The following is a 27,260-nucleotide window of genomic DNA, read 5'->3' as shown; positions in this document are numbered from 1 at the left end:
TACAGTAAGTTGAGGAATGCCATTTACCGTGACAAAGCAGCACTGCAACCTGTATATCCCAACAGAAGTGCAGGGTGCAATACGGGTAATTAGGCTCTTTGCACTCATTACTGACACTATTCTATAGCGCAATTCTCTCTAGTGTGAATGAAGCATTCTGCCAGCCAAAAACCTCTGCAATCTAGGTGGACCACAATGAACATGTAGCACTTGCCTATATCCATATGGATTGTAAGCTTGCAAACAGGGCCCTCTTACTTTGTATGTTTTTTTATTTTTTTATTGTAATGTAAAAATGAATAGGCAGGCACAATGAGGTTAACTTAATAAACATAATAATTATCAGAACTTTGGAGTAGTGCTGGGATGTGCCGGTAGTTAGGAATGGTTGGTATTTTATAAAAAAAAAAATCAGGACAGAAATGATTTCTTGGTACCAGTCCTAATCATCAGTGTATGCTCCTAATTTACATAAGAAAATTGTATCTCCTCTCAATGCTTTTCTATGAGCCATGGGAGCAAATCAGATGCACACGCATGGTGACGGGTTACATCTAAATCTTGTAGTTAGTACATTGTACAGCATTCTATATCCCCCAATATCTCCATGCATTGTGTGTCCCTGCATTCTGTAGCTTATAAAGTGTGCCCAAGCAAGCTGCCTATGTGGGTACTTTCCGGAGTAGGACGATCAATACAAAGACAGTATAATGTTCACCCCGTGCGCAAAAGCTGCTGGGGGGTTGACTACCGAAGGAGTTCCTTCAGTACTCCTGAATACAATCTTTGTGCGTTATTTTAATTGTGTGATTATACATGTTGCTTTTATTGTGTGAATATATGGAATATTAAACTGTTATGCACTATGAAATTTCCTATGTTTCTTTACATGTATAACGGCATGGGAAACTATGAGTGAAACATAGGATATACAACCTTACTTTGGTTCCGCTGACAAAATCAAACATACGGATAGTGATAAGGGAAGTACCCGTTTTCCTTGATCTCCCTTAGCGCTGGTGAAGGTAGATTCCACTCGTGGTGTAATCCAAGGACAGGTTTATTCAATGGTATCTACTACTCTATACTGTATTTTAGATTTTGCATTCACCCACTGTAACCATTGTGGAGCACCCAAAATGTCTGACTGCTTTTGTGCAATGGTTCTTTCCTTTACACGTAAAGCGTGTTCTTTTAGAGAAAAGCATGCTCTAAATCAATATTACTTTATTATTACTCTATTATTATTACTTTACAACTTTATGTATTTATTAAACTTTATGTATTAAGATCTATGCAGGTGATTATTATCCTGTAAACATTACCAACAAAGAGAAAGTTGCATCATGGGTACAAAGTGGGCAACCAAAGGTGATTTTTTTTTTCTCGTGCTTATAGAAAACAATGCAGCCACAAAGGAAATAGCAATGAGCAAGCCAGTCATACGTCTTTCTCTTCAGGACAGGAAAGATGAGGTTTACAGTACTTCTAGACACAATGCAGTGTACAATTGGGAAATATCACAAAGTGTTCCACATAATGAGAAACAACTAGAATGGTCAGTCCATTATGTGAAAGGGTCTTAGTATAATGACAAACAGCAGGCTGCATCCTCATCTGTAGACATATTTCTGAAACAGTCAACCCATCAAAGTGCTAAAAGACCAGCCTGAGAACACTGTGTTCATATGCTGGATCTTTCCAGCAGTGACAGGAAGTAATCAAAACAGCCTTATTAATAGTCCTCAGCAGGGGAAGAGATAGAAAATGATCCCAAACGGCTAAGTGTGTCAAAAGCCCAACACTTTCAATTGGAAGCTTTTGTGCATGTACTGTATGTATTTAAATAGATAAAATATACTTTATGTATAAATACATACAGGGCCAAAGCTACCATTAGGCAGCTTTAGGCACCTGCCTATGGGCAGCAGCATTTAAAGGGCAGCACTGATTGGGGGAAAAAAATGATGGGGGTGTTTGGAGGGCTCCTGCGCTGCACGTCTATGGCACCAATGGCACCAGGCCATTTGCATTGGAATGCCCAGCGTTTTCATGGGAATGCCCATGAAATACTGAGCGTTCCCATGGGCTCTGCCCCCCCCCCCCCGCGCTTGCACTGCTAGGTGCGAGTGGGGCGGTGATCGCCGCACCCGCTCGCAACAAGCCTCTGCACAAGTGCATAAATGTGCATGTGCTAAAAATCGTCCCCCGAGAGAACACGCAGGGGACCAATTAAACCAGAATTTCCCCCACTGTCTCTTCTGAGGCATTTGGAAGGTAAATATGCCTGCTTTAATGCCCAGGTTGTGACCCACTATACCGTTAATGAGGCACGCTGCTGCGGAATATTAATGACCCCCCCCCATCTAAACATGCAGTCAAGTTGTGACTATAACTTCTGCATGTCTTCAAATGTCCAGCTATGTTCCAGGTGACATCATGGAATGATATTGTTAACGATACCGTTCAGTGTGTATGCGCTAGATTATTCATCTGGCAGAGCTGCTCATATCGTTAACAATATCGGCAGTGGGGCAATTTGTATAGTGTGTACACAGCTTAACTCTTGTTAGTTACATGACCCAAACTAGTGTGCTTTTTTTGCTGTAGATATACTGGTGTAATAAATTACATATACTGCATTTTGCTAAGTAACAGAAGAAAAGGCTGCCATGCCACTGCAGTCTTAGCTCCTTATTCGACATGAGCGCACTTGAGCCTTGACGGGTGATATCCTATATGAATAGAAAAGCCGGCTAGTCATTTTCCATCAGCATCAATAGGTGTTATCAGGACAAATGCCACAATCTTCTTCTCTACTGATTTAGACTTGCGGCTTTCCATTCAATCTCATGACCTACTGAGACAGGGATGAAACATTTCCCCAGATCATAAATCTTAAGGTGCCTATACACTGCCTGCGATGTCTCGCAGCAGTGCACGGACACCCGACAGCCTGCGAGCCGCCGGGACCTTCCCGACGGCAGGGATGCATGCGATCCGTTGTGATGGAGCGCATGCGTCCCTGCTTCCCACCCGCCTCGCCGCCAGGAGGAACGGGTGGTCGGACGGCCTACCGGTCTGACCACCCAGTCGGGTCTGATGCGCACGGGACCGCGCATCGGACCCGACAGCATGTCAGGGAGGGACAATTTGGTCCGATTTAACGGGCCGATTGGTTGCAATCGGCCGAAATCGGACCAAATCGCCTCGTGTATGGAGGCCTTTTGAATGCTAATCAACATTCATCCCTGTTTGCCTATGTGTAGTTATGGCTCACAATAACTTTTCTATGCTTCCCTAAAATTTCAGGCCATTTAACAATGATACTAATTGGCAGCTGCATATTTAGAGCCAGCAGCATTCATTATTTAGTGTTGCAGTGATACTTGTGCTATTTAGCGAAATCCGGTGAGGTCCAGCAATGGCCGCCCACCCTGTCAGTATCCTCTTGGCTGTTGCTTGCAGGTAGTCTGCAAGACCACTGCCAGGGATGGCTGCTGAGTCATGCTTATGTGTGACAGCCAGTCCGCACATGACACTCATCCGATGGGCATCTGGCAATGTCTGGAAGGCTTCACTGCAGCCAGAAAGGTTGCATTGAGTCACCATTGCCATTGGTCTCGTCTCTATTAATGGCATAAATTATACAGTGACAAACAGTGCTAATCTTAATTTACCATTGCTTGTTGACTACTACAAGGAGGACATATTGGGCCTTACTCAGACCCAGTTGCTGCTCTACAAAATTTCAGAGTGAAAACCCGCCCTGTGCAAGGCTGCAAATGGCTTGTGAAAACCATGCCGACTGGTGTCTAGCTGCCAATCCATATGCAAATAACTCACCATCTAATGATTTTCCCAGTCTGTGTGTAACCCTGAATCTACTGTGCGATAGAAACAGAATGATAGCCTAGAGCTGACGTCACACACCCTCCCTGAAAACGCATGGGCACGTCTGCAATTTCCCAGACACTCCCAGATATTAACCGATTACCACCCCCAAATGCCGGCTTGCTGGCAGTGAAACAGTGTCCGGCTTGTGATTGCTGATTTATTACAGTTCTGTGTCCATGCATGCCCACTGTGCACATGCGTAGTAATTTAACAATCGGTCACTGTGTAAATTTGCACAACTGCGATCAGGTCTGAATAATTCCCAATATCATCGGTAAATGCTAAAGGGGATATGTCTCGCTCCTTAACTGGGCCCTCAGTTTACTAGCCAAACATCTTACAGTGATATTTACTACTATGCTGCTGGTATTTAACATGACTGACTTGCCTGGTGCCATCTTCCTGCTCTGCAGAATCCTCTGTTGTATTTCCGGCAGCATAACAGCAGCTGGTTATATGCATACACAATGTTTATCTTTGCATGAGCATAGTGCTTCAACCCAGCGAGTATTCAGCCAAGCCTGGAAGGCTTTGCTGAAGCTTGAAGAGGATTGCTCTTCTAATGGGGACTGTACGGCCTACACCCTCCATAGATGGTTTAAGGGTTCTTTGCAAATAGTGGTAACCTAAGCTTAGACCTGTTTGCACCTTTAGTCCTCTGCCATAGACCTGGATAAAACCAGACTCAAGGGTAATGCAGAGAGGCTCTTCTAGCTTTTCCCAGTTCCTTGAATGCTCTCAGGATAGCATTGGTACTCTAAAGAGTCTGCTTTAGCTTCTCGCTGTTCCTCACTTTGAACACTCTCAGTGAAGCATGGGTACTGCATAGAGGCTCCTCCAGCTTCTCTCTGTTCCTCACCTAGAACAGATTCAGGGAAGAGTGGGCAATGCAGAGAGGACCTTCTAGCTTCCCACTGTTCCTCACCTCGCAAAGAGGCTCCTCTAGATTGCCTTTCCCAGTTCCTCACCTTGAATACTCTCAGGGAAGTGTGAGCACAGCAGAGAGGCTCCTCACCATGAACACACAAGATGAAGTTTTTATCATACAGGCATGCGGGTTGCTGCAGCGGGAATGCACTATGGTTGTTTTCCTTCACGGGTTGTTCATTCAGAACTGGTTGCACTAAGAAAAATGTCATGCCAATAGTCCACAAACTGGCCATTTACCTACACACACAGATTGTCTGTGAAGCCCTTGCTTACATGTTGCATTAGTAAGGGTTGGCACACTGCTGTAAGAGAAAATGCTTTCAGTACTTAGCTAAAAGCGAGGACAATGTACATGGATTTGGCTGTGCTTTCAGACACTGTTTTTCGACGCCTCTCTGTACAAGGCCTAAAAATGTAAATTATTGTTCAGAGTATGAATTTCGGAGCCAAATGTGTGAGAAATAGCAATTCCCATTAGTGCAGGAGTAAGTAAAGGGAGCTGAGAGCCCAGGATGGAGCAGCAGAAGCAGTAAGGCAGATGAAAGGTTAATATGAACCCATGACATTGTTCAATCCCCAGCATAATCATTCCAGACCAGTAATGTTCCATTGTAAATGTAAATATATGGGTCAGGCATGCTGCTTCAAAGTGCTGGGCATATGACAATGATCTACTACAATGCTTACCTCTCTTCCATATATGTTCAGCTGTAACCATTATCTGCGCAACATATATGTGCAGAGTACTTTATTCTGCATTGCTAAGGCAGGAGATGGATGTATTTAGCAGATGAGGTTGGAAAAATTATATTTATATGATATATGTGAAAAGGAATCATATACACTGGATATAGATTAAGTCTGGGTCGTTATTTTATAGCAGGTAAACAGCATACTGGGCTAACAGCTGAGCATACAAGGTTACAGCATTGCAGGCTTTTCCACAGATTTCACAGTCAGGGTACACTCCAAAGCACCTAATGTAATATTACATTACCAGCCTATCACCCAGCTGCTTATCAGCACTGGGAGCAATGACCTCCTGCCATGGACACACATATAACAGGAAGCCACAGGTGCTGCTAATCAGCCAAACCTTGACCAATTCAGTTTAGGAAACCTGGACTGGATCTAATTTTCCTGCTGCTGCTCTAAAACCTGGACTGGATCTTCCACATTGCCCTCATGTGGAAATATGCTGTCCCTGCCACATTAAACCCCCTTAGCTTCAACCACCCTGGTGAAGTGAAGACATTCTCAAGAAAGCTCTCTACCTCTACTTGTGTCATCCGGCCGGGTGTGCTGTCCCTGCCACATAGGATATTTCAGAGATAATATAATATGTAAAATTCACAGAATAGTAAGATTGGAGATGCTGCTCCCACCATTACATTCCTATTTTACAAACAATAGGTTGGTAAAAGTGTACTATGTTAACATCAGAAACTTTTCATGTGTTATTTGTGAAGCTGGCGGCTGGTCACATGGTAAGAAGAGAGGTGAGGACCAGAAGAAAGGGTGTAGATCAGCCCACGACAGATAGTGGGGGAGTGCAATCAGGGAGCCCAATGCTAATGTTGATTCAAACTATATTTTTGACTGACTGATGATTCCTGGGTTGTTTGCCATGTCATGTATGCTTGCCACCATGTGTATGGGTGCATAGGATTGCGTGGGTGAATAATCCCCTGCAAACAGGTCACACGCAGGTGTGACAAGTCGAAACTGTGGTGCTGCCGCAAATGTGACCGCAGATAAGATGAGCAAGGACACATCTGTAGTTTGGCTCAGTATGCTATAAACAGCATTATTAAAGGGGTAAAGAGTGCAGAATAGGGAAAGGAGTCTAGTTCCATGGTAATCCTGGGCATTTTCAGCAGTGACTAATATGGTATTTGTACTTCCTCCAGTCAATAATGCAAAAATGCAAATCTTAGTTATTTTACTCTCAAAATGTGGAATGCTTAGCACTTCTCATAATAAACACTATAGAATTGCCACAAGCTCTCGAAGCACCTACCTCCACTGGTTGCAGCAGTGGAAATAACTTCCTGAAAAACACGACAGGAGGACAGCTGGTCCCTTTGAATGGGTCAGCTGGGACTATGGGCCTTATTCAGACCTAAACACATGGCCACAAATTCGCAGCGGCCAGCGTTCAGTTAAGCCATCGCCCCACTAGAGTGAAATTCCGCCTTGTGTATCAATGTTTATGCTGTACGTATGTCCAGATGTATGTCCAGATGTCAGAAAGCCATCGTAACAGGCTCACCGTTGAATGATTTTTATACTAGCCACAACTCATCGCAGGCGCAACGTAGCCCTGGACTTACTCAGCAGTGTGAGAGTAAAGGACATATCCGGCCTGGAGCGGACATCATAAAAACTCCCCTATAATGCTCAGGCACGCCTAATGGTTTCCCGAACACTCCCAGCGGTTTTTTAGGCACGTCTGCAGATTCTTTAACACTCCCACTAAATGGCCTGTTTCCACCCCCACATGCCTACTTCCTGTCAATCATTGTGCGAATGCTGTGCCCTTAGAAAAAGTTGCAGAACTTCATCACAAGACAGCCTCGTGCATGCATACCGTGAACCGTACACAGGCGCAGTGTATCGATAATCAGCTGTGAATCAGACCCTATTGGCATTCCGCCATGCAACAACCTGCTTCTCATTGCAATTTGACGAATCTGCATATAACCCTGCTCCTCCAACTACCTTTGTTGGTAAGAAATGAGAAATATAAAATCATAAAACATATCCAAAACACGAAGCAATATGTTGAAATCTGTGTATGTCACAGAGAAGCAAAAGCTTTTCTAGGCTCTAATTCTGTTCTGGAGAGAGTCTATAATGGCATATTCAATGAACTCTGCTATTCACACATAATGACTGCTTACTGTAGCCATCACATACTGTTGACTGTACAGAGGCACTTTTACTCAATGGGTGGCCACACAGCAGCTTCAAGGCTTACATGATTCTGTTCATACTGAATAAGACCATTTATCCCATTCCTTGTTTTACACCTTATTCCCTCCATATGTCAGGTTGGTTTTTATATATATTTAAGAGTCACTTTAAGGAAATATAATTTAATTCCCTTTATCTACTAAAGAAATCTCTATATTAACTTGAATTGCAGTAGTGCCACATTTGTGAAAACATTATTATACTTTCTTCTTCCCCCTTTCTTTTGATAAACAATGATGAAAGTAAAATATATTGCTATGGTTATGTCATAGCTGCTAAGTGTTTTAGAGGTGTAAGTCGCACTCCTATGTAACATCCCTCTCATTCTAGAAAAGGGCTGACCAACCTGTGATTCTCCAGCTGCTGTTAACTACAAGTTCCAGCATGCTCTGTCACAATTTTGCTATTAGGGAATGCTAAAACTATGACAAGGCATGCTGGGATGTGTAGTTTCACAACAGCTAGGCAACCACAGTTTGGCCAGGCCTGATCAAAAGGAAGGCAATAATGCATAGTCCTGGCTATTATTATTATTATTATCCTTTATTTATATGGCGCCACAAAGGTTCTGCAGCGCCTAACAATACACAAATGAGCGATAACACATAACGAATTACAGTACAAGACAGTTTAGGACAAGTACATGGTTAATATGGATAGTTGCATCAGGGGACAGGACACTGAAGCAATCATCAGGGTGGCAGAGGTTTATATATTCTAATAAAGACACACGAGGAGAGAGGGCCCTGCTCGTGAGAGCTTACATTCTAAAGGGGAAGGTTAGAAAGACTGGGGTGCCAGAGAAGTGGAAGAAGCAGGGCCGGCGCCACCACTAGGCAGGTCTAGGCATTTGCCTAGGGTGCCGGCCGCTGGAGGGTGGCAGTTCGCCTCTCGCCCCCCGTGCAAAGGGGGTACCTGCTGCGCTGTCTGGGGAGCGGGCAGGGGGGTCCATGCCGGCTTCTGACAGGAGCCTGCAGTGGTGTCCTTGCCGCGCCGGTACCTGCGGCGCTGTGTATAAAGCTGGCGGCGGTGAGGGGTCCCTGCAGTGAATAAGAAATAACTAGCGCTATCTGCTGGGTTTGAAAACACTGGCCGCACGCTGATTGGCTGAGATTCAGCCAATCCGCGTGCAGCCAGTGTTTTCAAAACAGAAGTGCTTCCCACACCGCCGCATAGTTATTTGCTAGTTATTTCTCATACACTGCAGGGACCCCCGCCGCCAGCTTTATACACAGCGCCGCAGGTACCCACGTGGCAAGGACACCACTGCAGGCTCCTGTCAGACACCAGCATGGACCACCCTGCCCACTCCCCAGACGGCGCAACAGGTACCCACCCCCACCCCGACTCGCCTGGGGCGCTCCGGTGCCTTGCACCGGCCCTGGGAAGAAGTGAGCATAAACAGAAGGATAGGATAGGCTATCAAACAACTCCATCAATCAACATACTATTATTTGTGTGTGTGTGTGTGTGTACAGTATGTGTGTGTGTTTTTAATGCTACTAACTTTATTGTATTTTCTGATTTGCTAATTAGATATCTACTTACTTATGCACTAGCTGCCACTAATACTAGACCTTGTGGTACTGTATTCACTAGTTCCACAGCTCTTAGGTCTTGTACACATGGGAGTTAAAATCAGCTATTCAACTTCTTGGGGCCAATTAAAATGTACACACACAGGGTGCGATGTGCTCCATGCGTTATGTACTAGATGCAATACATCTACTTCAAATCACATGCGATACGCTACAGCAGCGTGCCTTTTGAACTAGATGCTATGCAATCTAGTACAAAAAGTACTGACTGCACATACTTTTTGTACTTTGCAATGTGATGTGCACAGGAACGCGCATCACAAGGTAAAACCGCACCATGTATATGCACCTTATGCAAAAGGACCTATTGTTTGAGTGTTCAATTATGCCTGTTGCACAGACTAGAGCAAAAGCTTGATTCAACACAGTGAGGTTTGATAGAAGCACATTATAAATTAGGTACTTGTTTCCTAGCACGGCGCCCATCGCATTGTATACCATAAGACTAAATATGGTATGCAATGCGATGCTGCGTGATGTTGTACAATAAAAAATTGTATGCCATACAATGGCATACATTGCGATGGTATACGATTTTTTATTGTACAACCACCCAGATGGGACCTTACAATGTTAAATGCCCCCCTACTACCAACGCCAACCCGAAGCGTGGTGAGCGCAGCAAGCCCGTGAGGGGTGGCGGTACGAGCCCTCCGACCTTTTCATACCCCCACTATCCACATGTAAAGTAATACGTGTCCCCTCGCGGGGCGTGCCACGCTTACGGCTCGGTGGCTCGCTGCGCTCGCCACACTATCTAAAATCGACTCCACGCCGATGTGGATAGTGGGGGTATGAAAAGGTCGAAGAACGCATACAGCCACCCCTCGCAAGCTCGCTGCGCTCGCCATCGTATGTGGCTATATAGCATGCAATGCGATGCGATGGCATAAGATGAAAGAATTGGGCGCCGTGCTAGAAAACAAGTACCATAAATTATAATATAGGGAGATTTTGATGAAACTCCTTAAACACTCCATTAAAACCAAGGACAAAGTATAAAATAAACCTTTACTGTACCTTCAACATTCGCTTACAACATCCATGTGTAACAGCCCTTACAACCCGTATTAAAATACATGGTACTTGTGTACAATCACAGCTCCCATCGCATGCCATATGTAGTGGCATGCGATGGCATGCGATTTTACCGTGTTTTTATTCATTTTTGTTAATAATCGCAAGCGATTGCATGAGATCGCATGCGATCGGATGCGATGTCATTTTTCACTGAAATTATGGACATGAGTTGAAATCATGTAAAATGCACCCCAAATGTCATTTTTCACACTGTACCACCCCCACTATCAACGCCAACCCGAAGCGTGATGTGCGCTGCGAGCCCGCGAGGGGCGGCGGTACGCGTCCTACGACCTTTTCATACCCCCCCCTCGCTGGCTCGCCAGGCTTTGGGTTGGCGTTGTTAGTGCGGGTGGTACAGTGTGAAAAATGACATTTGGGGTGCATTTTACATGATTTCAACTCATGTCCATAATTTCAGTGAAAAATGACATTGCATCGCATGTGATCGCATGCGATCTCATGCGATGCGATTTTTCCGTATACGATGCCCATCGTGGGAGCCGTGATTGTACACAAGTACTGTCACAGAGTGTTTTATATGGGGACAGGGCATTCACAGTGATCATTTCCCCAAAATATAGGGCCTTATTCTGGTTCACTCCTTCTGGCAAATTCCTTCTTAGGGGGGCAAGGTTGACATATAAACACAATTTACTTAATTTTAATAATTTCTTCTGAATTTAACAATAATTAACATTCGGCCTAGGGGTACTGTTAAATTGTTTTGATGCTCATATTCTTATATATTAAGCTAGTGATATATATTACAAATCATCCTATTCTTACTGTAATAGCTTAAGTAATCGGCTGAACATATCGGATAAGTCTTAATTACATTTATACTGTATAATGGGTACCGCTGTGCGTATTTGTTTTTATCCTGGTTATGGTGATAAAGTCTAGTATTATAAATAATGAAACAAAGTTTTCTGCACATGCCTCCGGGTCACGTGATCGGACCCTAAGACATGTGACCCAGCTCAAATGATCAGAAACCTCTGCTTTTATATGTTGTGTTAAAATAAAAGGTTTCTTTAGTTAAACAATTTTCTCTACATTGTTACAAAATATATACAGACCAACTCAGTCCACAGTGACATGTAGATACTTTATAAACATATAAATATATATATATATATATATTTCTTTTGTGTGTGACGGTTTCTTCCTTTTAATAAGCAGCAATCCATTTCACAATTAACCAATCGGTATATACTGTATATATATATATATATATATATATATATATATATATATATATACTCTCATAGACATGTCTCATTCTGCTCCTGATGAAGCTGGGAGACCTATCCCAGGGAAACGCCTAGAGCTATTATACCCTTAACCCAGTTGTTCCCAAACTGTGCACCTAGGCTCCCTGGGGTGCCTCGGCGCACTTGCAGGGGTGCCTCAGGTTGGTGGTCCTGAACCAATTACAATTATTTATGGCCAATGAAACAGGCAAAATCAGTGCTCATGGCTTCCAATTATAAAATATGTGGGTAAACAGAAGTGAATCATTTTCCTCACCACATAACTGGACCGAAGGATACAATTTACTCAAAACTTATTTAATTTAATATTTTTTCTGAAACTCTCAGTAACAAACTTTTGGTCTAGGGGTGCCTTGAAAAATATTTTGATAAATTAGGGTGCCGTGATTCAAAAATGTTGGGAACCACTGCCTTAACCTGACACTTAGAACTCCTGAGGATCGCTCATATTACCATCTTTACTGGATAAAGGACACAGCATTTCTTTATGGTCATTTTTCCTATTCAAGCGCAAAAAGAGGACCTGGTCAGTGGCATCTATGAATACATCGCCCAGGTTTTCCAGATATCCCTTTAGAAATCATCTGCAGCTACGCCATTCTACATTTGGGACATGGCCACCTGGTAAAAAACTTTTGCTGCTTCAATAGAGAGGCCAATCCAGTCTCCATGAATGCATCCTAGATATACGACTTACCGAATTGTACTACAGGTTAATATTAATTGACTTCATAGTTTTTATTGAATTTTAAAATGTCCTACTAATTGTGTTAATAAATATATTTTATTGTAATGAAACCATCATATATGCTTAATTTCAGCTGAATTTCTTTTTTCTACTTGTATTGTTAAGAGGATTGACAGTTCTCAAACCAGCTGCAGATAGCAGCGCACCTTAATACATATTTCCCTAAAGAAGCAACATGATATTGGGTCCAGAGGAAGCTAGCATTAAAATAAGCAAGTTCTTGAACTTTAGGGGGGGTATCCAATCCTGGGTCATGACTGTCGATCCGGCCCGACAGCCGTGACCCTGGCCCGTCTTCATGTTGTTCGACCGCAGATCGCCAGATTCAACGTCCCGATTTGCAATCGGAGAAAAGGAGGCGTGTACGCGTAAACGGCCGTGGATTGTCGATATTCGATTGTGACAATTCATGGCCGAAAATCGACAAAACGGGCCCGACTGCTTTTTAAAGTCGGGCCAATTCTGTCGATCTGCCTCTTCAATGCTGTCAGGAAAGACAGCATTGAATAGGTGGTCGCCACTATTTCCCCCCTCGCAAATAGTGTCCGAGATTGAATATCCCCCTAGATCTCCAAAGAAGAGTCTCAGGCAGCCTAGCTAAAGAAAAGGCCTGTCTCAAAATCTTAATGGTCTGCTCAACCAATGAGACACGGTTGGCAGAGCTTTTATCGCCAATAAATGCCTGTAATGAGAATGCAATATACTTCTTTGAATGCAACCTTTCTTTGTACATCCATATAGTACAGGAGAATACCTAATTTTGTCTGCTAAATGTTTAAACACTTTTTAACCCCTTCCTGACAGAGCCAGTTTTTGCGTTCCTGACAGAGCCCTTTTTTTCAAATCTGACATGTCTCACTTAAGTGGGGATAACTTTTTTTTGCTTTTACTTATCCCAGTGATTTTGAGATTGTTTTTTCGTGACACATTGTACTTCAAATTAGTGGTAAATTTGGGTCGATACAGTCTGTGTTTTTTTGTGAAAAATACCAAAATATCGTGAAAAAATGGAAAATTTAGCGATTTGCAAAATGTTAAATTTTCTGCTTGTGAGACAAATAATCTTACCACTCAAAATAGTGAATAACTAACATAGACCATATGTCTACTTTATGTTGACATCATTATTTCAACTTCCTTTTAATTTTTTGGGACACTAGGAGGCTTCAAATATGAATAGCAAATTCTCAAATTTTCAAGAAAATTTCAAACACTGATTTTTTTAGGGACCAGTTCAGTTCTGATGTGACTTTGAGGGACTTGTATGTGAGACACCCCCATAAATGATGCCATTTCAAAAACTGCACCCCTCACAGTATTCAAAACAGCATTTTGGAAGTTTGTTAACCCTTTAGGTGTTTCACAGGAATTAAAACAAAGTGTAGGTGAAATTTCAAAATTTCTTTTTTTTTGCAGATTTGCAATTTTAATACATTTTTCTAAGGAACACAGTACATTTTACTAGAGAAATGTGACTGAAAATTGATTCCCCCAATTCTTTTGTTTTCATAAATATCCTATATGTGGCCCTAGTGTGCACGGTGACCAAACCACAGGCTTCATAATAGAAGGAGCACCTACTTGATTTTGGAGCCTCCTTTTTATGAGATTATTTTTTAGGCACCATGTAGGTTTCTAGGCACCATAAGATGCTAAAAGTTAGGAACCCCCCCACAAGTGACCCCATTTTGCAAACTACACCCCTCAGGGAATTCATCTAGGGGTATAGTGTACATTTCAAACCCCCAGGGGTTTCACCAATTGTGGTACAACTGGGCAGTGAAAATGAAAAATTATTTTTTTTACACAAAAATACAGTTCTGGCTCCAAATTTGTCATTTTCAGAAGGTATGAAGGAGACAAAGCACCCCAAAATATATGCCCCAATTTCTCCCGAGTACGGCAATGCCTCACATGTGACCAAAAAATACCAGTTGGGTGCATGGCAGGACTCAGAAGGGAAGGAGTGATTTTTGGATTTTGCAGCTCAGATTCTGGTGGAATTTTGGTGGGTGCTATGTCGCATTAGCAAGACCCCCAAAGCACCAATACAGTGGAACCCCCCCACAAGTCACCCCATTTTGAAAACTACACCCCTCAGGGAATTCATCTAGGGGTATAGTGTACATTTCAAACCCCCAGGGGTTTCACCAATTTTGATACAAGTGGGCAGTGAAAATGAAAAATTACATTTTTTTTACACAAAAATGCAGTTCTGGCTCAAAATTTTTCATTTTCTGAAGGTATGAAGGAGAAAAAGCACCCCAAAATCTGTGCCCCAATTTCTCCCGAGTACGGCAATGCCTCACATGTGACCAAAAAATACCAGTTGGGTGCATGGCAGGACTCAGAAGGGAAGGAGTGATTTTTGGATTTTGCAGCACAGATTCTGGTGGAATGAATGGTGGGTGCTATGTTGCACCAATACAGTGGAACCCCCCCACAAGTCACCCCATTTTGCAAAGTACACCCCTCAGGGAATTCATCTAGGGGTATAGTGTACATTTCAAACCCCCAGGGGTTTCACCAATTTTGATACAAGTGGGCAGTGAAAATGAAAAATTACATTTTTTTACACAAAAATGCAGTTCTGGCTCAAAATTTTTCATTTTCAGAAGGTATGAAGGAGAAAAAGCACCCCAAAATATGTGCCCCAATTTCTCCCGAGTACGGAAATGCCTCACATGTGACCAAAAAATACCAGTTGGGTGCATGGCAGGACTCAGAACGGAAGGAGTGATTTTTGGATTTTGCGGCTCAGATTCTGGTGGAATTTTGGTGGGTGCTATGTCGCATTAGCAAGACCCCCCAAGCACCAATACAGTGGAACCCCCCCACAAGTCACCCCATTTTGAAAACTACACCCCTCAGGGAATTCATCTAGGGGTATAGTGTACATTTCAAACCCCCAGGGGTTTCACCAATTTTGATACAAGTGGGCAGTGAAAATGAAAAATTACATTTTTTACACAAAAATGCAGTTCTGGCTCGAAATTTTTCATTTTCAGAAGGTATGAAGGAGAAAAAGCACCCCAAAATCTGTGCCCCAATTTCTCCCGAGTACGGCAATGCCTCACATGTGACCAAAAAATACCAGTTGGGTGCATGGCAGGACTCAGAACGGAAGGAGTGATTTTTGGATTTTGCAGCTCAGATTCTGGTGGAATTTTGGTGGGTGCTATGTCGCATTAGCAAGACCCCCCAAGCACCAATACAGTGGAACCCCCCCACAAGTCACCCCATTTTGAAAACTACACCCCTCAGGGAATTCATCTAGGGGTATAGTGTACATTTCAAACCCCCAGGGGTTTCACCAATTTTGATACAAGTGGGCAGTGAAAATGAAAAATTACATTTTTTTACAAAAAAATGCAGTTCTGGCTCAAAATTTTTCATTTTCAGAAGGTATGAAGGAGAAAAAGCACCCCAAAATCTGTGCCCCAATTTCTCCCGAGTACGGAAATGCCTCACATGTGACCAAAAAATACCAGTTGGGTGCATGGCAGGACTCAGAACGGAAGGAGTGATTTTTGGATTTTGCAGCACAGATTTTGGTGGAATGAATGGTGGGTGCTATGTTGCACCAATACAGTGGAACCCCCCCACAAGTCACCCCATTTTGCAAAGTACACCCCTCAGGGAATTCATCTAGGGGTATAGTGTACATTTCAAACCCCCAGGGGTTTCACCAATTTTGATACAAGTGGGCAGTGAAAATGAAAAATTACATTTTTTTACACAAAAATGCAGTTCTGGCTCAAAATTTTTCATTTTCAGAAGGTATGAAGGAGACAAAGCACCCCAAAATCTGTGCCCCAATTTCTCCCGAGTACGGCAATGCCTCACATGTGACCAAAAAATACCATTTGGGTGCATGGCAGGACTCAGAAGGGAAGGAGTGATTTTTGGATTTTGCAGCTCAGATTCTGGTGGAATGTTGGTGGGTGCTATGTGGCATTAGCAAGACCCCCCAAGCACCAATACAGTGGAACCCCCCCACAAGTCACCCCATTTTGCAAACTACACCCCTCAGGGAATTCATCTAGGGGTATAGTGTACATTTCAAACCCCCAGGGGTTTCACCAATTTTGATACAAGTGGGCAGTGAACATGAAAAATTACATTTTTTACACAAAAATGCAGTTCTGGCTCAAAATTTTTCATTTTCAGAAGGTATGAAGGAGAAAAAGCACCCCAAAATCTGTGCCCCAATTTCTCCCGAGTACGGCAATGCCTCACATGTGACCAAAAAATACCAGTTGGGTGCATGGCAGGACTCAAAAGGGAAGGAGTGATTTTTGGATTTTGCAGCTCAGATTCTGGTGGAATTTTGGTGGGTGCTATGTCGCATTAGCAAGACCCCCCAAGCACCAATACAGTGGAACCCCCCCACAAGTGACCCCATTTTGCAAACTACACCCCTCAGGGAATTCATCTAGGGGTATAGTGTACATTTCAAACCCCCAGGGGTTTCACCAATTTTGATACAAGTGGGCAGTGAACATGAAAAATTACATTTTTTACACAAAAATGCAGTTCTGGCTCAAAATTTTTCATTTTCAGAAGGTATGAAGGAGAAAAAGCACCCCAAAATCTGTGCCCCAATTTCTCCCGAGTATGGCAATGCCTCACATGTGACCAAAAAATACCAGTTGGGTGCATGGCAGGACTCAGAAGGGAAGGAGTGATTTTTGGATTTTGCAGCACAGATTCTGGTGGAATGAATGGTGGGTGCTATGTTGCACCAATACAGTGGAACCCCCCCACAAGTCACCCCATTTTGCAAACTACACCCCTCAGGGAATTCATCTAGGGGTATAGTGTACATTTCAAACCCCCAGGGGTTTCACCAATTTTGATACAAGTGGGCAGTGAAAATGAAAAATTACATTTTTTTACACAAAAATGCAGTTCTGGCTCAAAATTTTTCATTTTCAGAAGGAATGAAGGAGACAAAGCACCCCAAAATCTGTGCCCCAATTTCTCCCGAGTACGGCAATGCCTCATGTGTGACCAAAAAGTGGCAGGACTCAGAAGGGAAGGAGTGATATTTGGATTTTGCAGCACAAATTCTGGTGGAATGATGGTGGGTGCTATGTCGCATTAGCAAGACCCCCAAAGCACCAATACAGTGGAACCCCCCCACAAGTGACCCCATTTTGCAAACTACACCCCTCAGGGAATTCATATAGGGGTATAGTGTACATTTCAAACCCCCAGGGGTTTCACCAATTTTGATAAAACTGGGCAGTGAACATGAAAAATTACATTTTTTTACACAAAAATGCAGTTCTGGCTCAAAATTTTTCATTTTCACAAGGAATGAAGGAGACAAAGCACCCCAAAATCTGTGCCCCAATTTCTCCCGAGTACGGCAATGCCTCACATGTGACCAAAAAATACCAGTTGGGTGCATGGCAGGACTCAGAAGGGAAGGAGTGATTTTTGGATTTTGCGGCTCAGATTCTGGTGGAATGAATGGTGGGTGCTATGTGGCATTAGCAAGACCCCCGAAGCACGGTGAAATTATGAACCTAATATTCCATAGATGTGTGGTATATTTTAAAACACTCCTTTATACATAGGCCGGGTTTGTCGGGGCAAGTGTCACACTGGAAAATAGTTTGCTTTCTTATTCCCTTTTTATAGCAAACTTTGCACCTTTTTTGTGTCCTGCCCTTTTTTCCAGTGGAGGGGATTTCATCAGGAAAATGCTGCCCTGGTACAATACGGGGGCCAGTACTAGAAGTACTGGGGCCCTCTGCCTGCTGGTTCCCAAATATTAGGCCCTTTATGACTTCCTCTTGAAAGTGCATAAATGTCCCCCTCTGGCCGGTAGAACGGAATAGCACGTAAGCGTTATACAGTGCCATCTGGATGATATACACGGCCACCTTCTTGTACCAGATTTTTGTTTTCCGCAGGGCACTGTACGGCTTCAGTACCTGATCTGAAAGATCCACTCCGCCCATGTACCTATTGTAATCCAGGATACAATTAGGTTTGGAGGTGTGGGTACTGGTACCTCGTACAGGGACGGAGGTGGTACTGTCTCCGTGAATTGTTGTCAGTATAAGGACATCCCTCTTGTCCTTATATTTGACCAACAACATATTTTCGGTGCATATTCCCCTGCTTTCACCCCTTCTCATTACTTGGGCAATGTGCGTTTTTGGGAGGCCTCTTTGGTTCTTGCGCACAGTACCGCAAGCTGCTGTACCTCTTGAACCAAGGGCCTTAAACAGGGGGATGCTAGTGTAAAAGTTATCCACATAGAGGTGATAACCTTTATCCAGGAAGGGGTGCACTAAATCCCAGACAATTTTCCCACTAACACCTACGAGGGAGGGGGGGCATTCTGGCGGTTGAATTCTTGAATCCTTCCCTTCATAAACCCTAAACCTGTGGGTGTACCCTGAGGTGCTTTCACACAGTTTATACATTTTTATGCCATACCTTGCCCTCTTACTGGGAAGGTACTGGCGGAATTTAACCCTTCCTTTAAAATGTATAAGGGACTCGTCGATACAAATAAATTTTTCAGGGATGTACACCTCTTCAAATTTGGCACTGAAATGATCAATGACCGGCCTGACTTTGAATAGCCGGTCAAAGGTGGGATCATCTCTGGGTGGGCACTGTGCATTATCGGTGTAATGTATAAATTTAAGAATTGTCTCAAATCGAGTCCGGGGCATGGCCATACGGTAAAATGGAGTACTGTACAGAACATCTGTACTCCAATATTGCCTAATTTCTGGCTTTTTTACTATGCCCATATGAAACACCAGACCCCAAAACGTCATCATCTCTACTGCATCTACAGGGGTCCACCTAGCAAATGATGACGTGGGGTTTTGAGCAATAAACTGCTGGGCATATAAATTAGTTTGGTCCACCATTAAATTTATAAAATCATCAGAGAAAAATAATTTGAAAAAGTCAATTTCTCTGAGACCTGTGGAATCAAATTGGATTCCTGGCATGGCCAAAAACTCAGGAACCTGGGGCTCAAAATTGTCTGGTGGTGGGGTCCATACTAGATCAATTATTGGGGGGGGGAATCTCAGCTGATCTACGGGGGCGTCTTTGAGGGGGTCCCTCATCACCAGAGGAGGAAGAGGAGCTTAAGACGAATCCTTCAAATTCCCCGCTTGCATCACTGGCTGTGTCAGAGTCAGAAGCAAGCATGGCATATGCCTCCTCCACTGAATACATTCTCCTGGATGACTGGGAGGACATTTGGGAGGACATTTGGGAGGACATTTGGGAGGACATTTGGGATGCCATTTTTATTTTTGTGTTACTGGTAGTGAAATGTTTCAACACGTGTATAGTGTAGGGGGGGGTACAAACTTTATTTCAATCCGGGGGGTATGTAGTGTGTATGTGGTGCAGAAAAAAAAAAATACTTTATACCAATAAAAAAAAAAAAATGAAGGGGTTAAAAATAAAAAATTGAAGGGGTTAAAAAAAAAAAAAAAGGTCCTGCGCCAAAAATTGAGCACAGATGTTGGTCAGTAACGTCTGTCACTGAACAGCGCTCAAAGGCAACAGGAATCTGATCAAAAAAAAAAAAAAAAATTGATCAACCCTGTACCGAAAAAGCTGATCAGTGATGTACGTCACTGATCGGCGCACAGTGGCCACAGGACACCCACAAAATCAGTGTGTGTAAAAAAAAAATTAAAAAAAGACCCCACAGCACTCACAAAAAAAAAAAAGGTGATCAGTGATGCGACACTGATTACCAGTGAGGGACAGCAGGCGCACAACCTTTGGTGCAACTGACAGTGCAACTGGCAGCAACTGACAGGTATATATATAAAAAAAAAAACCTCTGCGCCCCCAAAAAGTTGCTGATCAGCACAGATATACTGATCAGCACAAAAGGGGGGGTAGCAGACACAAAATATACACTCTCTATCACTCTCTGTCACTATCTCTCTCTATCTCTCTATCTCTCACTATCTCTCACTATCTATCACTCTAGGACACTGCAGCAGCAGCACTGACAGTTATATGTATAAAAAAAAACTGCACCCCCAAAAAGGGGGGGTAGCAGACACAAAATATACACTCTCTATCACTCTCTGTCACTATCTCTCTCTATCTCTCTATCTCTCACTATCTATCACTATCTATCACTCTATGACACTGCAGCAGCAGCACTGACAGTTATATATATAAAATAAAACCCCTGCACCCCCAAAAAGGGGGGGTAGCAGACACAAATCTCTCTATCTCTCTACCTCTCACTATCTATCACTATCTATCACTATCTATCACTGTATGACACTGCAGCAGCAGCACTGACAGTTATATATATATAGAAAACCCCTGCACCCCCAAAAAGGGGGGGTAGCAGACACAAAATATAGCTCTCTCTGTCACTATCTCTCTATCTCTCTCTATCTCTCTCTATCTCTCTCTCTATCTCTCTATCTCTCTATCACACTGCAGCAGCAGCAGGAAGTCTCAGGAAGTCAGATCCAGGAAGCGTCCAGCACGCTACAAGCAGTGATAAGGTGATCAGGTAAGGTATTTGCAAGGATCAGGTAAGTATTAGCAAGGATCAGGTCGGTATTCACGGCAGGCAGGCACGGTGACCGTTCTGCACGCTATTCCAGACCGGAATGGCGTCTGCAGCGCAGTCACCGTCAGTTTAAATGTCGCGCCTTGGCTGTGATTGGTCCGTGGGTCCCACGGACCAATCACAGCCTTGGGGGCAGGTGGGGTGAGGTGAGGTGTCATCGTCACCGATGACCCCCTCATGCCCCCTGACGCCCGGCGGTGATTGACACCTGTGTTACCGAGCGTCCGATTCGCTGGTAACACAGGAAAACGCTGTGAATGGCTGTTCACACTGAACAGCCAATCACAGCGATCGCCGACGGGGGGGCGACATCGCAGCCCCCCCTGGGCATGCAGGGACATGTCTGCTGTCAGGGACAGCAGACATCGTCCCTCTGTCACTGCGTCTCGAGACGCAGTGACAGTTTAAAGTCATGACGTACATTTATGCCATGTGTCGGGAAGTACCTCCCGGCCATGACGTAAATGTACGTCAAATGTCGGGAAGGGGTTAAACAAGTTGTCCAACACTCTGCACCAATCCATATTACCTGCAGCACACAGAACTTATCACCTTAGATTCACTCCCAAACCATAAAATCTAAAAAACAATCTGGTTTAACCACATTTGCCTACTGGACAACACAAGTTTGGAACAATTTACCCAAACTATTACAGTTAATTTAATTTGAAAACATTTTATTTCATAATGCAAGCAAGTGTGTAACCATCATACAAAATAGCTTATTTTCTGAAATATTAAAAATGATATAAATACACAAAGGAAATAAGAGTTCATATGCAATGCAATGTATTCCTGCTAAAACATTTTGTAAATAAACAAAAAATTATAAAAAAAAAACAGCTATAAAAAAAACCAGCTATGTTTTCAGTAGTGTAGAAGTAGCGCCCTGCCAGATGTAAGCTTCACACACTAAAAAAGTAAAATGTGTTATGATTGAGGTTTTTTCTCCCGGACATACTTTGCTAAATTTACTAACCCATAAAGCTGTGTGCAATTAAAAACAGTCCCTCACATAGACCTTGCCTTATGTGTCTATATCAACAGACACACAGAGCCCCTGTGTATAAACTCCTCGAAGATATTTATTATAGACGTTTTTTTTTTACATGTGGAGGGAAAAAAAGTTTACTCTCACTGTTTAATGACAACGTTTTCAGCGCGATTCCTTGGTGGGAAACAGTTTTCTTTGCAAATCCTCCACATCTGGTTAACATTAAATTGTAACATCTGCCTATTAGCAGCTTTTTTAAAGTAAAAATATAGTAGAAGAGAATAGAACATAATAAATAATTAATAGTTTTGCTATAAAAAGCTGATAATACAGGTACAAATCAATGGGGTTTATTCTAGTTCATTCTTTCTGACAAAATCCTTCTTAGATGGACAAAACCATGTGCACTGCAGGGGGGCAGATGTAACATGTGCAGAGAGAATTAGATTTGGGCAAGTTATTTTGTTTCTGTGCAGGGAAAATACTGACTGCATGATTTTACACTTCAATATAGATCTCACTTTGAAGAAAAACCCCACCCAAATCTAATTCTCTCTGCACAAGTTACATCTGCCCCACCCGCAGTGCACATGGTTTTGTCCATCTAAGAAGGATTTTGTCAGAAAGAATGGACTAGAATAACCCCCATATTTCAAACTGTAGTGATGGTATGTTTTTACTACATAATAAATTAAGAATATATTTTAACATGAAATAACAGTTTCCTTATTAAAGTATTTGTAACTACTTTCAGAGGTGGATTAGTGGTAAGCAAAGGTGTCACAAGTAGGGTGAAGAACACATCCAGGTGTCACCCTATCAGGTGTGACACCAATATGCCGGATGGTGTTATTATGAAAATAAGAACAACACTTGTGGAGACATTAACCCAACACCTCTGGTTAGGCACAGGCACTGACCATCCACAAGTGTTGTTATTTTGTTAATGATATACAAACAGTAAACCATAGTGATATCCTTACATAGTATAAAATAAAGTCCCCGAAGCACGTCTGTCTGCCTGTCTGAACGCGCTAATTTCGGAAACCACAGGTTGAATTTTTATGCAGTTTTCACTATTGTGTAGTGCAGTTCTTTTAAATTCAATAATTGGTACTTATGTAGTATCTGGGCTGCCGATTTTTTGATTGTATGCCTTAAGTTAAGGCATACAATCAGATGCGATGCGATGCGATATCGCATCGCATCCGATATCGGATGCGATATCGGATGCGATGACCCGATTTTTCCATAGGAATCAATGTTAAAATGATTCCTATGGAAAAATGGGTCCTTTTCATACCCCTACTATCCAAGTGGGCATGGAGTTGGATATAAACCTGTGGCGAGCGTAGCGAGCCACCGAGCCCGAAGCGTGGCGAGCGAAGCGAGCCCCGCGAGGGGACGGTATTCGTCCCCTCGCGGGGCTCGCTTCGCTCGCCACGCTTCGGGCTCGGTGGCTCGCTACGCTCGCCACAGGTTTATATCCAACTCCATGCCCACTTGGATAGTAGGGGTATGAAAAGGACCCATTTTTCCCATTGAATTCCATGTTAAAATGGACTCAGTCCATTTTAACATTGATTCCTATGGAAAAATCGGGTCATCGCATCGCATCGCATCGCATCGAATCGCATGGTCGCATGCGATGCGATGCGATCTCCCGATCCGACCCGATTTAGAAATCGGCAGCCCAGTTACTACATAAGTACCCAATAATTTTTTATTGATTTTTCACACACAATTAAACAAGACAAACAAACAAATAGACACGGCATTGTATAGGTGGTATATATAAAGGTAAACACTTAGCATAGTGCAATCATACCAAAGGAGACATGTATTTATTACAGGATATAAGAAATAATTCCCATATATTTCTACCAACAGAAATACCCGAAGGCGCCATTCGGGTAAGTGTCTGGTGTAAAAGTAGCGGGAATGTACATAAAACGGTCTTATGAAAACTAGATGGACAATCCCCTCTGTCACATAGTATAAACAGAATCTTTGTATCCACTCAAGCTACAATCAACATAGGATAGCAACAACGACGTGTCTAACAAGAAATAAAATAAAACCCCCACAAAGCAACCCCCCTCCCTGTATGACCTAAACCCCAACCCAGGTATACTTGGATCCCTTAAATAGTGCCCAACAATCCCCCCCTACTAACTATCTACGTCCCCCAACCCACCCACCCACCCAAATGTGTAGGGACAAAAAACTAATGACCTTGAACTGAGCTTGCACAGGCTCTCGTGTAGTGCAGTTCTTGAGGAAGGTTTTGGTACATTAACATTTGGCGTATCCCATATGGGAGATGAGCAATGAAGATTTAGTGAATTAAGTCACAGAAAAATTACTGCGGCATGGCCAGACAGTATGTGTGGGAAGACTCAGCTAGGGGCAGGTCGGCTGGGTGGTGTCAGCGCTCAGTCTTCGAAAAGCAGAGCTGCCGCTGGGACAGAGCAGGTAGAGAGAGGGGGACGGCTGATTGCCCGGCACGGGTCACGTGGCACGGTGGTGTCTCTGGCTGTGTATAGTTGACAGCAGTAGTAGTCGGAATGGAGATCAGCTGGAAGCTGGTGGACAGAGAAGCCCAGCGCAGGGTGGATTGGCTTACACTCCCACCTGTGTCAGCTGGAAGTGAGATGCTGGAGAGTGACTCTCCTTCCCAGGAAGCATTGATGAGTACCCCAGGGACCATGTCCTGAAGTTGGGTGGGGGCCGGTGGCTTTTGTGGTGACTCATACCTCTGGGGGGTGCCATATTCTGTCACAGATACCCATGGGGGAATCCAATTTCCTCTGTACTGTCGCTGCCAGCGCCATGTTACTGATCCATTACAGTCACTTACATCATACACTGATATAATGTACTAGTGACCCTTAACAATGTACCCGTGCGAAGCAGCGGTGGGTCGCTAGTTACAGTATATACAACAAGTAGAAAAAGTTACATTATTGGTGTTATACTTGTGTTCTAAAAGGTATGGAGATGGGCATTTTGTAATGCTCTATATAAATACACCAAAGTAAAATCAAGGCTTTAATTTGGAGAATATACAGTATGGCGTATTGCAGCATTAAGCGTTACATGAGCACTTTATTCTCCATTATCATGATATATGCTGTTCTGCATTGGCAAGTTTAATAGAGGGTACACACGGTGAGATATGCACTATTTTTGTATTCGATATTGCTTATAGAAGTAAAATCGAATAGGAAATCGAATGGGCATTGAATGGTTTTCCTACATGCAATGCAGATTCAATCCCCATACGCGCTCCCGTGTAGTGTAAATCGAATAGAGAAATAGAATTGGCAGGAAAGACTAGCTAGTATAGATCTGTACTACATAGTCAAAATCAAATGTGACCACTGTAACCAACCCAGATCCAGACACAGATCGAATAGGGGTCGAATAGAAAGTGAGATCTCACCGTGTGTACACACCTTAAGGGCAAAAAACATGTCCAGGTTACAATTCTGTACTTGGGCAGGTAAGATGTTTAGTTTGACTGCTGCAGCTGCATTCATGGTCCCAATTTATAAATGTAAAAAAAAAAGTTACTATTAAGCCTACAACACCAAAAACAGAACTTTGTATTGTATGTGGAAGTGTGATGTGTCACAATTTATTTTGGAAGTATCTCAGAGCTGCTTAGCGCACCATTCCATAAGTACTAGGCTTAAACGGTTCACCATAATCCAATGACACTATTTTTTTTTTCCTTATGAAGTTGATAAAAGCTGATATTGCACACACCAAAATCTGTGGTTTTTATTGGCGGTGCTAAAGAATGACCAAATTGATAGCAGTTATAATTTTCTGTAATGAATTTGTAATTGATAACGATAGCTGTACTTTACCTACAAATGTTACACAAAATAAATGCCTTAAGAACTATATAATATCAGTGGAATGTAGTGAGGGTCCAGACCGTCAGATTCCCGACAGCAGAATCCAAAAGGTCACAATGCAGAGGATCCAGACAGTGAGTATTAGGCACTAAGGGGGACGGCCGAAGAAGACAGTTAGGCAGCTGGAAGGAGGGTTAGAATACTCACTGGAATCTGTCAACAATGTGATCAGCGGGATCCTGTCGGTCAGTATCCTGACTTCCAGCATTTCGTATCCAACCCATATCAACATTTAGTATGAGCACTCATTTAAATAATGGTGTTTTACATATGGATTGCCCAAACAAGGGCACTGAAATGGCTGAAGTGGTGGCAATAAGGCTGGTCCTATGTGCCCTATCACCTCATTCTGCTGCCCAACGGGCAATTGTGTGGCCCTGTTGACCAAGCTCACCAATACTTCAGCTTTCATTCTGATAGCTATTCCTTATCCCCTTCTACAAAGTATTATTAGAGAAATCTATGGTACTCACCTGGTTTCTGTCTCGAGCATTTGCATATCTGAACCTCTGGATATAGTAGAATACTAGCCAGGCCAGAGAGATGATCATAAGGACAATAAAGGATATGGAAACAAACACCACTGACGTACGGCTGACAAATTTTTGTAAGTTCCGTGTTCCAATTGTAATGTAAATAGTCACATTAAGGTTCTTTTCTATTAAGCTTGCTATCTCTTTCCCTTTAGGCTCCGGGATCATTATTGCTACGATATCTTCAATACCTGCCAGAGAGAAGAAAACAATGTTAAGAATACAACAGCAATTATCTGCAAGGTCAGATATAAGTTACGGAACCAATTCATTTTTATAGGTGACTCAGAAGCCCATTCCAAAGACTTTCAGCGCTGAAGTAGCTCATCAAATGATTGCACTATTGATTAATGACTGTAACCGCTTTCAGTTTAGCTAAACACGTTTTTATATCTTAGCAGAGCAATTCTTTCCCTGTATGCATCACCCACACTGATCAGCATATTAGCAGGGCTTTTACTGCAGGGCAAAACTACTATTGACAATATCACTGCTACAGTAGCTTGGTTATCACTAGAGACAGGATTATATGCAACATAAAAAGCTTGAAATATGCATGAAAAATACTTAAAATATGCATGAAAAGTGTTAAAATATGCTACATTAAATAATAAAAAAAGTAATTTTTTACTTATTTAAAAATCAGCATAAAATTAGTTGCAAATAAACCTCAAAAATAGGCCCACGGCATCTGCAGATGTCAGT

At 42.9% G+C, this 27,260-nt stretch overlaps 1 protein-coding gene across 1 annotated transcript in view; it reads right to left on the bottom strand.

Annotated features, from left to right (window-relative positions):
• RNF150 (ring finger protein 150) overlaps positions 1-27,260 on the bottom strand; it is a 165,953-nt gene that overhangs the window by 67,421 nt on the left and 71,272 nt on the right. The window contains exon 2 of the mRNA XM_083173272.1: positions 26,496-26,746. Coding sequence (XP_083029398.1) covers positions 26,496-26,746 — 251 coding nt within the window. The remainder of the gene's footprint in view (positions 1-26,495; positions 26,747-27,260) is intronic.

The sequence above is a fragment of the Crinia signifera genome, chromosome 1, assembly GCF_055691185.1.
Source record: "Crinia signifera chromosome 1, ASM5569118v1, whole genome shotgun sequence".
Taxonomy (NCBI): Eukaryota; Metazoa; Chordata; class Amphibia; order Anura; family Myobatrachidae; genus Crinia; species Crinia signifera.
This window is presented reverse-complemented; position numbering and strand designations above follow the sequence as displayed.